General features: G+C 47.0%; 1 protein-coding gene across 3 annotated transcripts in view; it reads right to left on the bottom strand.

Annotated features, from left to right (window-relative positions):
* The window catches only part of TNFAIP8 (TNF alpha induced protein 8), a 119,072-nt gene that overhangs the window by 61,635 nt on the left and 43,999 nt on the right, over positions 1–13,438 (bottom strand). Inside the window, exon 1 of one of the 3 annotated variants that reach the window (XM_045566149.1) lies at positions 1,941–2,405. The exons of 1 other annotated variant lie outside the window; for it this stretch is intronic. In XM_045566149.1, coding sequence (XP_045422105.1) covers positions 1,941–2,007 — 67 coding nt within the window. In that variant the 5' untranslated portion in view covers positions 2,008–2,405. Of the gene's footprint in view, positions 1–1,940; positions 2,406–13,438 lie in introns of those variants that run through there. One more of the 3 variants, XM_045566152.1, reaches the window with a different exon arrangement.

The raw sequence follows: 13,438 nt of genomic DNA, 5'->3' as shown, positions 1-13,438 counted from the left end.
CCTGAGACATAACAGCAATTCAGCAAGTACCTGCTGAGTGGATCCATGCATGGATGAGTGGCAGGGAGGGCAGACCTTTGCAGTGTCTGAGGTCTGAGGTCTGTGGGCTGTGGTGCCCAGGGTCAGAGGGCTCTCTCTGCCACCAGCATGGACTCTCTAACCCCATGAAAAACAAGCCAACCCAAGTGAATCATAAAGGGCCCAGGGCCATATGTGGTATGCTTTCACTCTGCTGCAGAACTTCTCAAGCGCTGCTTCCTGTACAGTCCGTGCGCTGAGCTGAGGGGCCATGTACACCCTGCACTCTCAGCAAACAGTTAATGCTGTGGCGTCCAAACGTTGTCTATGAGAAATTCTTCTATTGGCATTCAGCTCCATATTTCTAGAGTCTAAATTAATATAATTTGGGGGAAGCACAGTTACATCCATCTCCTCTCTCTAATTTGTCATTTAAAAATCCCTGGGGAAAAAAGAAGTAAGTTTCCCTACTGCCACGATACCGCACTATCATTTATCCTAAGTGCACTCGCACATGCATTTCAGCCAGTTCCACTAGATGGCAACATGGTCAGCATATGCTGGTGTCTGAGCGTGGAATTCACCAGGAACACAGAGTAGAGAAGCTCCCAAAGGCCACTAGACCACTCTCATTCTCTGCTTGGCACTCACCCCCTAGCCTCGCCTTCACTTCTAGCCTGGCTATTTTCAATCTGCTCTCAAACGGTTCATGCTAACCCCATGAACGCATGTGACTTAATCACTGCAGCCTCAGAAGCTTTAGGTATACTTTTTTCTGCCAAAGTACGTTATTTACTCTCCCTTTGGAACTCTACCCAAAACTCACCCCAAGCAAACCTGGCTCTGATTCCAACTGCATATATGCCATGCTATACACTCATAGACACATAACCAATTTTATGTATTGGATTGAATGTGTGTGTGTGTGTGTGTGTGTGTGTATAAAGAGAGACAGAATCACATGTACAGCTCCAGGTGTCCCATAGACAAATGTGCATTTAATATAAATGATGTATCGGTAAGCACATTTTATACATGAGAAGTCACGACTCTCTGAAATAGTATTTATTGGCTGCCAAGGGTCCAATTAATAGGCCAAGAGATTAGATATACCAACACCCAACTATGTCTTCCAATTTCTAGTTTTTTCCTAGCATTCAATTTAAAAGCCCTACAAAGTCTTCTGAGCATAAAAATTTTAGACAAACTTAAGCAAATATTATGAATCAACTTGGACAAAAGTATGTACAATGTAACTTTAAAGGCTATTTAAAATGCTTTCTTTATTTCAATTCTTGATAACTTTTTATCTTAAAAATAAAATTAAGTCTACTTGTGGAAGCAGTAAGTATGGCTAAAATCAAGCTCAAGAGATTATTCTAAAAGTACAAAAGGCTTTCTATATAAGGTAAAATTGCTTTTTGGCTGGTAAAGAAAATGGCAACAGTAATATTCTGACAATTACCCAATGGGAGAACAGAAATAAATACTCATGCGTTTACCGGTCATCCCAGGGTGTTACCACCACTACAGACCACTGGAAACCAGAGGCGTCCTACGGTTAATAAGTGCATGGAAAACGTAAAAAAGAATTTCGGGTAAAAAAGCTACCCAGTCTTTTTAGAGCCCCATTTCTGAAACATTTTAATCCTTCACCTGTTTACAAATGAAACACGCAAACTTCAGATGCCATTTTTTCCACCCACAATACTCACAGCTCCCTCAGCCTAACACTGGCTCCCCACACCCCGGGCCACAGCGACAGAGAAGTAGTGATTTGTTGAACACAACCACTCTAAAGCCACAGCCAGATATTACTCTCTTGTAGACAGCAACACCATGTTACTTAGTCACCCGAATATTCCGCCAGATTCCAACAAAGATAGTACATCCAAAACATTCTGAAGGCAGTTTGAACTCACCAAGTTTTAGCATTTTCTTCCCGTACTCAATCAGAAGGACAATTTCACAGAGTCTTGGTTGAGTCATACAGACTTGAGGAATGTACGCAGCCACCCTGTTGATATGGTCACTATGGCACCTGTATCACCTTCGGGAGACTCAGTCCTGCCCAGGAATAATTTAAAATAATTTATACCATCCTTTTGAAAAATCCACCACAAGCTTACCAAACAAATGCGCAGAAGGTACTGGTCAACAACAGTCACTTTAAAAGTTGTCTTGCTTGTTATTCTGGGAGCTAGGTTTCGCCACTTGCAGTGGAATACATTATGCAGCCTTTAACTGCGAGTCCAGAGAGGTCTCCACATCCACAACAGGGACAGACTGGTTGCTGCCTGTACTTGCTGCCCACAAACTATGACTATATAAAAAACACAGGATTACCTGCGATAGGCAAACACAAGATATTTTCAAAATCAAGCAGAAACAGGAAGTCTAACGTCTCAACACGCTAGACAAAAGCAGATACTTTCTTAAAAATGTTAAAAAGGGAGTGGCCCCATTCACAGATGCCTGAAAGAAAAAAAAAAAACACAACACCTCATTCCTACGTGGCCAGTATAAACATGAATGTCTATTAATAATAAGTATTGCTTAGAGGTGTTCTTGTTCTCAGGAAAACTAGAGAACACAGTTTGGACAACACTGCTACTTAAAATCACTAGCCTTTTGCTTTTCAACAGAATATAAGGTTTTTATAAAGAATGTAAGTGAGTATAACCAGCATACACAATACACACAAGTATACAATCCACATAGATGCATTTATATTTAATACAATCTAATTGTCTCTTTAGGAGCTTATTTATTGGCCTGGGCATTTGGCGGTCACTGCCACCCACAAATCTTTCCCTTACCTCCTCCAAGAGGTAAGATTTTGCCAGTCCACTTCAAGCACACCACTTCTGTGACCAGTTTCCTGAAGGACCACAGTTAAATATGTATAATCTCAGCCTCTTCCTTAACCCCAAGGCACCTCACTTGAACTTTCTCGGTAACACTTTCTCACTGTTGTCCTTATATTATTGCTTATATATCTATCTTACTCTCCACTTCATGGTAAGCTTCTTGATTTTATTTTTATATGGTGTAGCAATAATACCCTGCCTTGAGCCTACCAGGTACCCAGCAAAAAAGATACCAAGTGCAATGTAACAGACAAGCTCTCTAAAGTTTGCTGGGCCTGGTTCAAATTCCATTTACACCATTTTTCTGGTTTTGTAGACTTGCAAGTTATTTAACCTCCCTGAGCAATTCTGCACGTCTGTAAAATAAGAACATCACCATCAACGTCATAGAATTGCTATCAAGATTTAAAGAGAACCATGGGAAGCAAATAACTTACTGCCTGGTACACAGCAAGCTCTCAAGCGGTAATGACATTACTATTGACCTAAACTGAATCAAATACCTACTGCTAACTTGGGGAGGAGGACGAAAGAGATACCAAATCAACATCAATTTACAAACATACCTACACATTTCTTATTTTCTTTAGCCTACATTGTCATGTGACTAACCCATAGAGGTGTGAAGTTTATGCTTTTCATGTTATCTCCCCAAATTCTAACTGGCCCTTAATGCTATAAAAACTTCTTCAGGGACTAAGGGTCAAAGAAGTCAAAAGAAAATTCTTCCTTGGAGTACAGGATTCTAAATCACAAGGGCTCCCCAAATCTTGATGAATTGGCAAATTTCAAGGGTAAGTTACAAAGAGTAGAAATGTTACATCTAAACAGAAAACAGGCCTTTCACATTTCCCCAAAATGTGGCCTCAGTGGTGGCTGCATGGCTAGCTAGGTGGCAGCCAGGAACAACTCTGTCTGTTCCTTCTGGGGGAGGACGGGGCAGCACAGTGAATCTGTGGGAGGAGGAGGCTGGAGGAGGAATCCTGCAGCCCCAGGTGAGAGCAACTGCCAACCTGGCCGCAGAGCCCTCATCATGCGCCAGGCCCGGTGGGGTCCCGACACCAGGCCAGGGCACAGGAGGCTGCATGTTACAGCCTTAGGTACCAAATGGACACCTCCACACCCAGCAGGACACTCCTGATTTTGGACAGAGTTCCCAACAATGGGAGAACAAAAAGCAAAGCACCTGGATGGCATTTCCTTAAGACACTCCAGTTCTCTCGCTTCAGACCAGAATGCCCAGGTCATCCACGCTCAGATCTACTCAGAGATCGCCATTTAGAGAAGTCCTAGCAGTTGGCATATTCTGCTCATCCTACTTCATTTGGGCAAAAAGAAGAGTCACAGACAGAGACTAAAGAACAAGGAGATTCTCAAGTAACTATTTTTTGAGTGGTCAAACCTCACACAATAGCCTTATGTAAAAAAACAGCTAACTCTCTTCAGTTGCCTTTGTAGATATGAATAGGTTCGGCGCTTCCCTGCTTCTCTAGGACTTGTGAAGTAAGACACGCTGGGCAGACTCAAGGATCAACAATTGCCACGGTCACCGGTGCAGATGCATCACCCATGCTCTGAGGCATTGAGGGGAGAGCAGGCAGCCAGGATTCCAGCCCTAGGAACCCTGCACGGTGGCCTATCGGCAGAGGAATCTGTCCAGACCCGGCTTGGCGAAGGCAATTTGCACTCAGGAATACAGGTGGCTTCAGACCTTTTCCCGGTGAGCACAGCCCTGCAGCGGAAGCACGGGGCTACTCAGCACTGCCAGTCATGGAGGTGCTCCGGTGTGTCACAGTGATACTAAAACGCCATCGTTAGGGGATCCGGGGCCATCTTATCTGGTATTTCTTCTCCATCTCTACAACCACATGAGGGTGGCCATGAGAAAACCAAATCCTCCTTCCCTGTGTGCATGCACTGCCCTGTTATCTGGGCATCTCAGCGCAAGGCACTATCACTGAAATCATTTCACTCTCCCCACACCCAGGGAAAGTGGGTGGCAATCCCAGCTTCCAGCGAGAGTGGCAGAGCAAAAGAGGTAAGCAGCACACTCCACAGGGCCCTGTGCAACGGGGCAGGGCTGAGAAGAGAGGCCAGGAGGCCTAACCCCTCCCCTCCCACAACAAGCTCCAGACACAGACTCTCTCCCTGGCCTAGTTTCACCAACTACTTATTACGTGCCCCAAGAAAAATATTTCCTTTACAGCTACCCACATCCTTACCGGCAGCACATTCAACGAAAACATCACAAGCGTGATGAGATTTGTGCCTGCATGAAAAAGATACTTCATTTGTTTATTTCATCTAATTCTATAGCCTCAGACAAAACTGGGAACAGCTACAAAACACCTTGACCTTTATGCTCTGGCACTCCCAAGACGTTCCCTAATCCCTACTGCACAATACCATGACTGCCAAGATCAATTTCATTTTCTATCGGTTCAACCCGCCTCTCCTCCCAGCAGTCCTGTCTGGGCTCTGCTCTTCTGCCTGGGTCCCACCCACACCGACCCTTTCAGTGGTCTCCCTAAAACCATGGCCCCAACCAGAGCTCCCTTCTCTCTGCCCCTCTTCTCTTCTTCAAGGAGAGGGGAGTCAGGAGTGAAACAGGGAGGGAGGCAGGCTGAGAGGGAATTATTCCAGGAGACTCAGTGCCGGAGATTGGCAACATGCTTGGAAGTGTTTTCCAGATGTTCTAACAGAGGGGACAGACTGCCCCTCTCACCTGCAGGAGGGCTCACAGGGCACAGGGGTCCACGGTCCACATCTAGACAGGTTGGGGAGGCCCCGCTGCTAAGCACCTGCTAGATGCCCACAGTGTGCACGATGCTCCCCTTTGGGTCCCTCGTCCTCACCAAAACCCTGGGATGTGGGCACCGTCATTCCCAGGTCACGGATGGGGAAACTGAGCTTCAAAAGTCAACATATCTGTGCAGTAGAATACTGGGACATGAATCTAGGTATGCTTCACTCCCAATCTGTTGGCTTTTTTCTCTTCATATCCTGTCCTATCTCAAATGTGTCCACGATTCACCACACAGAAAATACACAGAGCAGACTGTATGAAGAATAAAGGAGCACCAGGCAACCAGCCCGCCGAGGCCGGTCCAGTGGTGAGTTAAGCCGTGGGGACAGGTGCTGCTGGGGGCCGGGCTGGGCCGGAGATGTCTCGGGCTGCTATCCACAGCCTCCCACCCAGACGGGCTGCACAAAAAGCAAGTGTGGGAAGGTCGGCCTTCTATCATGTAGCATGTGTTTCTATGTTTTAAGTATAAATTTTATAAAAGTGTTATTCTTAGAAGCAAGAAAAGAAGACTGTGTGCCAGCTGCTGTCTTAGAGTCACACAACGTCAGGGCGGGCGAGACCTCTGATCCCATCTAACCTCAGCAGCCCACGGAGGCTGCGAAGGGCACCCCCAAGCCCACCGCTGGTGCGGCGCTCGCTGGGTCTCAGGCTTCCAGAAGGAACATCTAGGCCCTTCTCCCTATGATTCACGCTCGGATCTCTCTTCACACTTGCCCCACCAATGAAAACACTAACTCAGCATTTAGAAAGCAAAGAAACGCTGAGTGCCGGCTGCAATAAATATGCTGGCACTTGAATGTGGTTTATTCTCTACTGAACCGAACATAAACAGAGGCCTGACATTTTATAGCATTCTTCCATCACAGAAACTCGTGTAAAACTGAACGAGATCCCCAGTAATAAAATACTAAACTAATTAAACTCTCAGTTTGCCAAGGAAAACTGTCCAATTGTAGAGTGAATTTCTCTATAAATTTCTAGAATTTCTGGTTAATAAGGCAACATTGGATATTTCCCAAGCCGAATTCCTCATCCTCCCTCCGTCGCTAACCTGCTGTTTCTTTCTCTCTGTCTTAACCTCTCCAGCTCACACCACATCCCTGTCACCCAGCTGTCACTGTCGTCCCGAGGTTTGGGTGGTCACTCATTCACCAAACTCCATAGTCTTCTCATCTGGGCTCTCCCATTCTCATTTCCACTTGGATTCTTTTCTTTCTTTCTTTTTTTTTTTTTTTGAGACAGACACTTGCCCGGTCTCCTGGGCTAGAGTGAGTGCCGTGGCGTCAGCCTAGCTCACAGCAACCTCAAACTCCTGGGCTCAAGTGATCCTCCTGCCTCAGCCTCCTGAGTAGCTGGGACTACCCGGCATGTGCCACCCTGCCCGGCTAATTTTTCTATTTTTAGTAGAGACGGGGGTCTCACTCTTGCTCAGGCTGGTTTCGAACTCCTGACCTCAAGCAATGTTCCCGCCTTGACCTCCCAGGGTGCTAGGATTACAGACGTGAGCCACAACACCTGGCCTTCCACTTGGATTCTGTTAAACTCTTTGCTTTTAAGGCGGCAGAAAAAAGAACATTCCAGAGAATACCAGCAAAGCAGATCTATTTTCTATTACCTCTCCAGAGGGCAGAGAGCTTTGTCATTATGTAGTTTTACCCACATGGCTATTTTCAAATCTAAATTTTTAAAAAAATAATAATAATTTTCATTAACTTTTCAATTGAGAGAGCAATCAGAAATTACAACGTGTCCTTTGAATCCCACCCCGCTCCAAGAAAAGCACACGTCATTTTTGAATGTTTGCAGGGGAAGGACGACGTGTGGCCCGGTTCTGGGCCTTTTCCCATCTGTACCCTGAGCCCACGTGTGCGTGCACTCCGCCCCGTCCTCCTCAGTCTAACAGCATGAACACATTTACCCAACAACAGGGCCGATGGCGAACAAGCGCCTTCCCAATGGGGACTGGAGAAGACGCGCCCAACAAGCGATGTCTCATCCCCTAGAAACGGGTCAGAGCCCACGTTCCCTTTCCACCAATGCCATCCTACTCTTACAGAGGAGGAAGGGCCATGGGAGCCCCAAGCCTATGGGGCTTATACCCTCATACCTGTCCTGCGGCATAAATTTCTGTCTCCTGCCTCTATCTTCCTGTCACCAAAGGCCAAAGGAGGACACATGGGCTAGTTCAATCTGGAAAATGCTCACTAATTCAGTAATCGGGTGGCCAAAACTAAGTTCATAAGCTTCCTCACCCCTAAACAGCTTCTATTCCGGGGCTCTGTGTCTCACCTTCCCATCAGTCATGCGGACTGAAGCCTCAGTGTCATCGTGGCATCCCCCTCCCCACCTCCAAAGTGCCCCTTCTGCCCTCCCCTCATTCCAGCCCCATCGTCCCAGCCTCCTCCAGCCTCAGCCTCTGGCCTGAACTTCCTGCTCCGCTCACCGAGGTGCCCTCGTGGCACCTGTTCTCGAAGCGCAGCTCCATCTACCGCCGGGACATCACCACCTGTGCCTACAACCGAGTTTAAAAAGTGCTTCCACATCCTCGCTAACCATGTACTCTCCGATGAGGAATGTGTGACGCTTCCCTGCTGCTCACGGACACGAACGTCAGCACAGGGTTTCGGGTGGTCCCAGGGCTGCCCGGCTGCGCTCACCCACTTCCCAGCCCCGCGGATCCTTTCCACCATCACCAGCTGCAAAACGCTGCAGCGCAGACGAAGGGGACGTTCCATGACGCTGTAGCCAGTCTCCAGCTCCCAGTCCTGCCTCTCCCTGTGCCACCTGGACACTTTCTTACAGCCTCTACCACATTTTGCTCCAGGGGATAGCTGCTGTACACATCCCATCAGCTCCATTACACTGCACGTTCCTAGACGCAGGGAGATGTCTTCGTTCACTCAACAAAACCGCCTACATTTACCCAGTGCCTACCGAACGCAAGGCACTGACTTAAATGCTGGGGGCACAGTGGGGAATGAAACACAAGAGGTCGCCTGTCCTAGAAAACTGATGTTCAGGACAGATCGTGAGGGGTGCCAGGACTAAACAGGGGGTTCTGATGGAGACCTCTCTGGCAGGAGCGGCGTCACAGGTATATGCCGACAGCTGAGGAGCAGTGGGCAGCAGAGAGAGCGAGTGCTGCGGCTCCACACGGGCAAGCCTGGCGCGCTGCAGGGGAGGGAGGGGTGGGGTGGTAGAGTTGGAAGCAAGGGGAGAAGGGGTGCAGAGCATCTGGGAGTTAGGCCAAGGCCAGAATACACAGGGCGTATGGGACACGGTAAAAAGTTTATATTATATGGTGGGAATGTAAAACAGGATAAATGTCTGGAAGGCAAGGTGGCAATAAAGATCAAAAACTTTAAAACTCAGGCCAGGTGCAAGTGCACATGCCCCTAATCCTAGCACTTTGGGAGGCTGAGGTGGGAGGATCACTTGAGGACCAGCCTGAGCAACACAGCAAGATCCTGTCTCTATAAAAAAATAGAAAAGAAATTAGCTGGGCGTGGTGGTGCGCACTTGTAGTCCCAGCTACTCGAGAGGCTGAGGCAGGAGGATCACTTGAGCCCCAGGAGTTTGAGGTTGCAGTGAGCTACGATCATGCCACTGCACTAATGTCTGGGAAACAGAGTGAGATTTTGTCTACAAAAAAAAACCCCTCAAAACTCCACAGGTCCTTAGAACTACTTCCAGGAGGAGTACTCCAGTGAAACAGAGACAAGTATGAGCAGACACAGTTCAAGGAAGCTGGTGGGGTTATGACGATGGTGAAAACTGAAAAGAGCCCAACTCTCCACATGGGGGCTGGTTAGTGAATTATGTCACATCCATATGATGGCACCTAACATAGTCTTTAAAATGATCTTGTGGAGTAACTAATGACATGGGAACTCTTCACAAAGGCTACAAAACAATATATAAAAGTAAAGAAATTAAGCCATGTATCATTTTTGTAGAGAAAACTATACATACAGAAACCAGGCATACAGAAAAAAGTCTGGAGTGATAATATTTACAAATGTTTTTCTGGGTAGTAAAAATAAGGACAGTGCCCTTTTTTGGTTGTTAAATTGTAGTTGATAAATATACTACACTACACAAACATATAATGCTTACGTAATAAGGAAAAAAGGTTTCAAAAAAACCTATGAGTTGCACGAAGGTATAGCAGGAAGGATATCCTATGATATCAGCAAAATAAATAGAGGTTGCTAATCAGGAGATGGCCAGGGCAGTCTTGTCTTTTCAGGGAATCTTCACAGCAAAAGAGAAATCAAACAAGAAAAACTCCCTAGGACTCAGGGCAGGAAGTGTGTCATTCCTCCCTGGCTTATCCCTCTGACTCAGCGCTGACTCTCAGCGCCTCTGATCCAGGTATGAAGTTAGAGACAGGACAGAGATGCAGACACCTCGCCCAGGAGCTCAGAGCCCTGAGGGGGAAGTTTGAAATGCCAAACCTGGAACTTCCAAGGAAAAACAATTTCCCTGTTCTTTTTTAGATTCATTACAACCAAGACTAACGATCTCATCTATCTTGTTACACGTTAAACATGATTCAGTTCTTGTCTCTTTCTTTTAAATAAGATTTACTACACAAGACCCAAGCCCTCTGTTGTTCCAAGCCTTCTTCCCAAACAGGTTTGAGAGTTTAATGAACAGTCCAGACAAGTCACAACAAGTCTCAGGTACTCCGATCCTGGCTCACACAAGCCCAGGCGAAGACGTTTACTGCAGAAGCCCATGCAGCCACCGTGTCCCCTTCCCCACAAGGGGAACAAGGGCCATTTGGTTCCTGTGTCTCCACTTGGCAGTCTCCTTCGCCCAGTACTCAACGGCCATTTAAAGAGCACAGATTGAAAATGATTTGCTAACAGAATCCCACATACTTCTTTTAGTTCTGTTTTCAATAACCCTCTGGCAACTACAGAGTGGAGGGAGACATATACACAGGACCGTAAAACAAAACAGAAAGTTTTGACTCTGGAAGCCTTTAAATGTTTACGGCAAATTAAATTAGAATTTGAGGACACAATTCCAATCCAGGGCCACTGCCTTCCCATATTAATTCAACAAATGTTTACTGAGGCCTTAGTGTGCCCTGTGCTAGATTGGAGGGTAAATGGTAAACAGGAGGCCGGGGAGGTAGGGGAGGTATGTGTACGGAGTGGGTGGAGGGGAGGTGGGGCTGGGTTGCGGGAGGCAGATACTTGCAAGAAACTCCAGGAAGTACAGTCAGTTTGGGAACAGGTTACTAAGGATCTTATAAACCCTGTTAAAAAGTTTACACTTTATCTAGCCTGGGCAATAGCAAAACCCCACCTCTACAAAAAACTGAAAAATTAGCCAGGCGTGGTGGCGCACGCCTGTAGCCCCAGCTACTCAGGAGGCTGAGAGGCAGGAGGATGGCTTGAGCCCAGGAGTTTGAGGTTGCAGTAAGCTATGATGACACCACTGCACTCTAGCCCTGGTGACAAAGTGAGATCCTGTCTCAAAAAAAAACCAAGAAAAGAAAAAGAAAAAAAAAAATTTGAACTTTATCAAAACTCAAGTAAGGCATCGTAAGCAGAGGACGACACAATCAGAGATAAACTTAGCAGTGCACACTGGCTATAGTGAGCATGGGCTGCTCAGAGGCTGGACAGGGGCCAAGGGCCACAAAAGTGACGAAACACAGAGATTCTGAGACAGGCCTCAAGAAGTAGCACTTCATTATTCAGTCACAAGTATTTACTGGTTATTTACTGCATGAGAACACTGTTCATGGTGCTGGGGACAGAGCAGTGACAAAAGTTCTAGTGAAATAGCCAGAAAAACAGGATGTCAAGCAGAGATAAATACCGCGGGGGAAATAAATAACCCAGAAGCAAGAGACAGACAGTGATTAGGAAAGGGCAGCATTTTGGATGGGCTGGGGTTACAGAAACCTGAGAAAAATTAGGGTGAGAGCCAAGGAAGAATCTAGGGAGAAGGCTGCGAGGGAGGCGCAAGCTTGGCAGGTTTGAGGAGCAGCAAGGCGGTCAGTGTGGTCCGACTGGAGTGGGAGCTCAGAGCGGGAGGGGTGAGGCTGGAGAACTGGGCAGAGGTCACCTCAAGGGGTCCCACAGCACATGGTAAGGAGTGGGGAGGGCACCCGTGGTAATGGGATGGTCGAGAGCAAGGGAATGACTGTGATTAGACCACTCTGACTACACGAGGACCGTCTGGGAGACGTGGCACAAGAGCACACAGGAGTCAGGTGGCTACTGAGGCTGCGGGCAGGAGAAATGGTGGGGAGATTCGGGGTGTATATATTTGGGAGGGAATATGGGCAGGACTTGCTGTTGGCTGAGCTGAGGAGCACTGAGGGAACAGAGGAATGAGGATGCCCCGCAGGCTTTCAGCCGGACAGCGGCAAAGCAGTGCTCTGAGTAAGAAGCACTAAGCCCCAAACCCCCAGAGAGGGGGCAGGTTGGGGGGAGGCACGTGCCATCAAGATGCCCATTTCTAGTGGAAATGTGAAACAGACAACAGAACGATCAAGAATCAACTCTGGAGTTTGGAAAAGATGTGTTAAACGCATTAATTTGGTAATTATTAGCTTGTATTTGGTTTTTATTTCATGGGACTAGAAATCACCTACATTGTCAATCCTGGCTGCATATTGGTATATCCAGGTAACAAAAACCAGAAATGAACAAATTAACTCAAAACAAAACAAAGCAAAATGAAAAATGATGCCCACAGGTCATCCCCAAATATTCTGAATTAATTAGTCTTGGATAAATAAAGCCTAGTCTTTTTTTTTTTTTAAACAGCCCAACCTGTTAAGAACCACAGCTCTAAAGACACTGTGGTGTGGAGAAGACAGTCAAGGACTGAGCCCTGGGAAATGTCCCCCTGTAGAGGCCCTGAGAGAGTAGTTATGGACGTAGGAGAAAAAAGTGAGCGTGATGCCCTAGAAGTCACGTCAGGAAAGTGTTTCAAGAATAGGAGGAGCCGAGTGTGGTGGCGCACACTCATAGTCCAGCTACTCGGGAGGCTGAGGCAGGAGGCCTGCCTGAGCCCGGGAGTCTGAGGCTGCAGTGAGCTAAGATTATACCACTGCATGCCAGCCTGGGCAACAGAGTGAGACCCCGTCTCTAAGAAATAAAAAGCAGTGGGGGAGGGGAGGAGATGGACAATGCCAAATACTGCTGAGAGCCTGAGAAAGATGAAGACTAAGAACTGGTTGTGGGATTTGTTGAAAGGAAGCCATCTGGTGACTGTAACAGGAAGGAGCAGAATAGTGGGTGGGGCAGCAAGAAGGGGGGACTGCACACCCGGAGTGTTCCACCAGAATGGAGACAAGTATGGTAGAGGTGGAAGGCTAAGTCGCACTGAGAGATTTCTTTAATTTACTTTTTAAGAACAGTGGTAAGGAGGCATGTTCTCAGGTTGACAGGGATGTTCCCATATGGAGCAAGAAACTGATATAGAAGAGAAAGTACAACTGTAAGAGAACTTGCAGAAGTTGGAGAGAAAAAGCCATTAGGGACCCTGAACCAATGAATCTGAAATTCCCCTTCAGATGCCAGGTGTGTCCTAAAAATCATGGAGTGGCTAGATTGAAATGCGCCTTAAGGATTTTCTAGTCCAATGTCCACTCCAAGTCCACTGCTTAAATCCCGTGTTCTCTCCTAGTGGTCATCTTGACAATCTCCATTGAAAGGTAATTCCTACACCCCTTCCACCCCCATCAATCCACGGTTCATGATATCTTTGGACA

This window comes from Lemur catta, chromosome 12, assembly GCF_020740605.2.
Source record: "Lemur catta isolate mLemCat1 chromosome 12, mLemCat1.pri, whole genome shotgun sequence".
Classification (NCBI taxonomy): Eukaryota; Metazoa; Chordata; class Mammalia; order Primates; family Lemuridae; genus Lemur; species Lemur catta.
The sequence above is the reverse complement of the archived record's forward strand: the minus strand, read 5'-3'. Positions and strand labels throughout refer to the sequence as shown.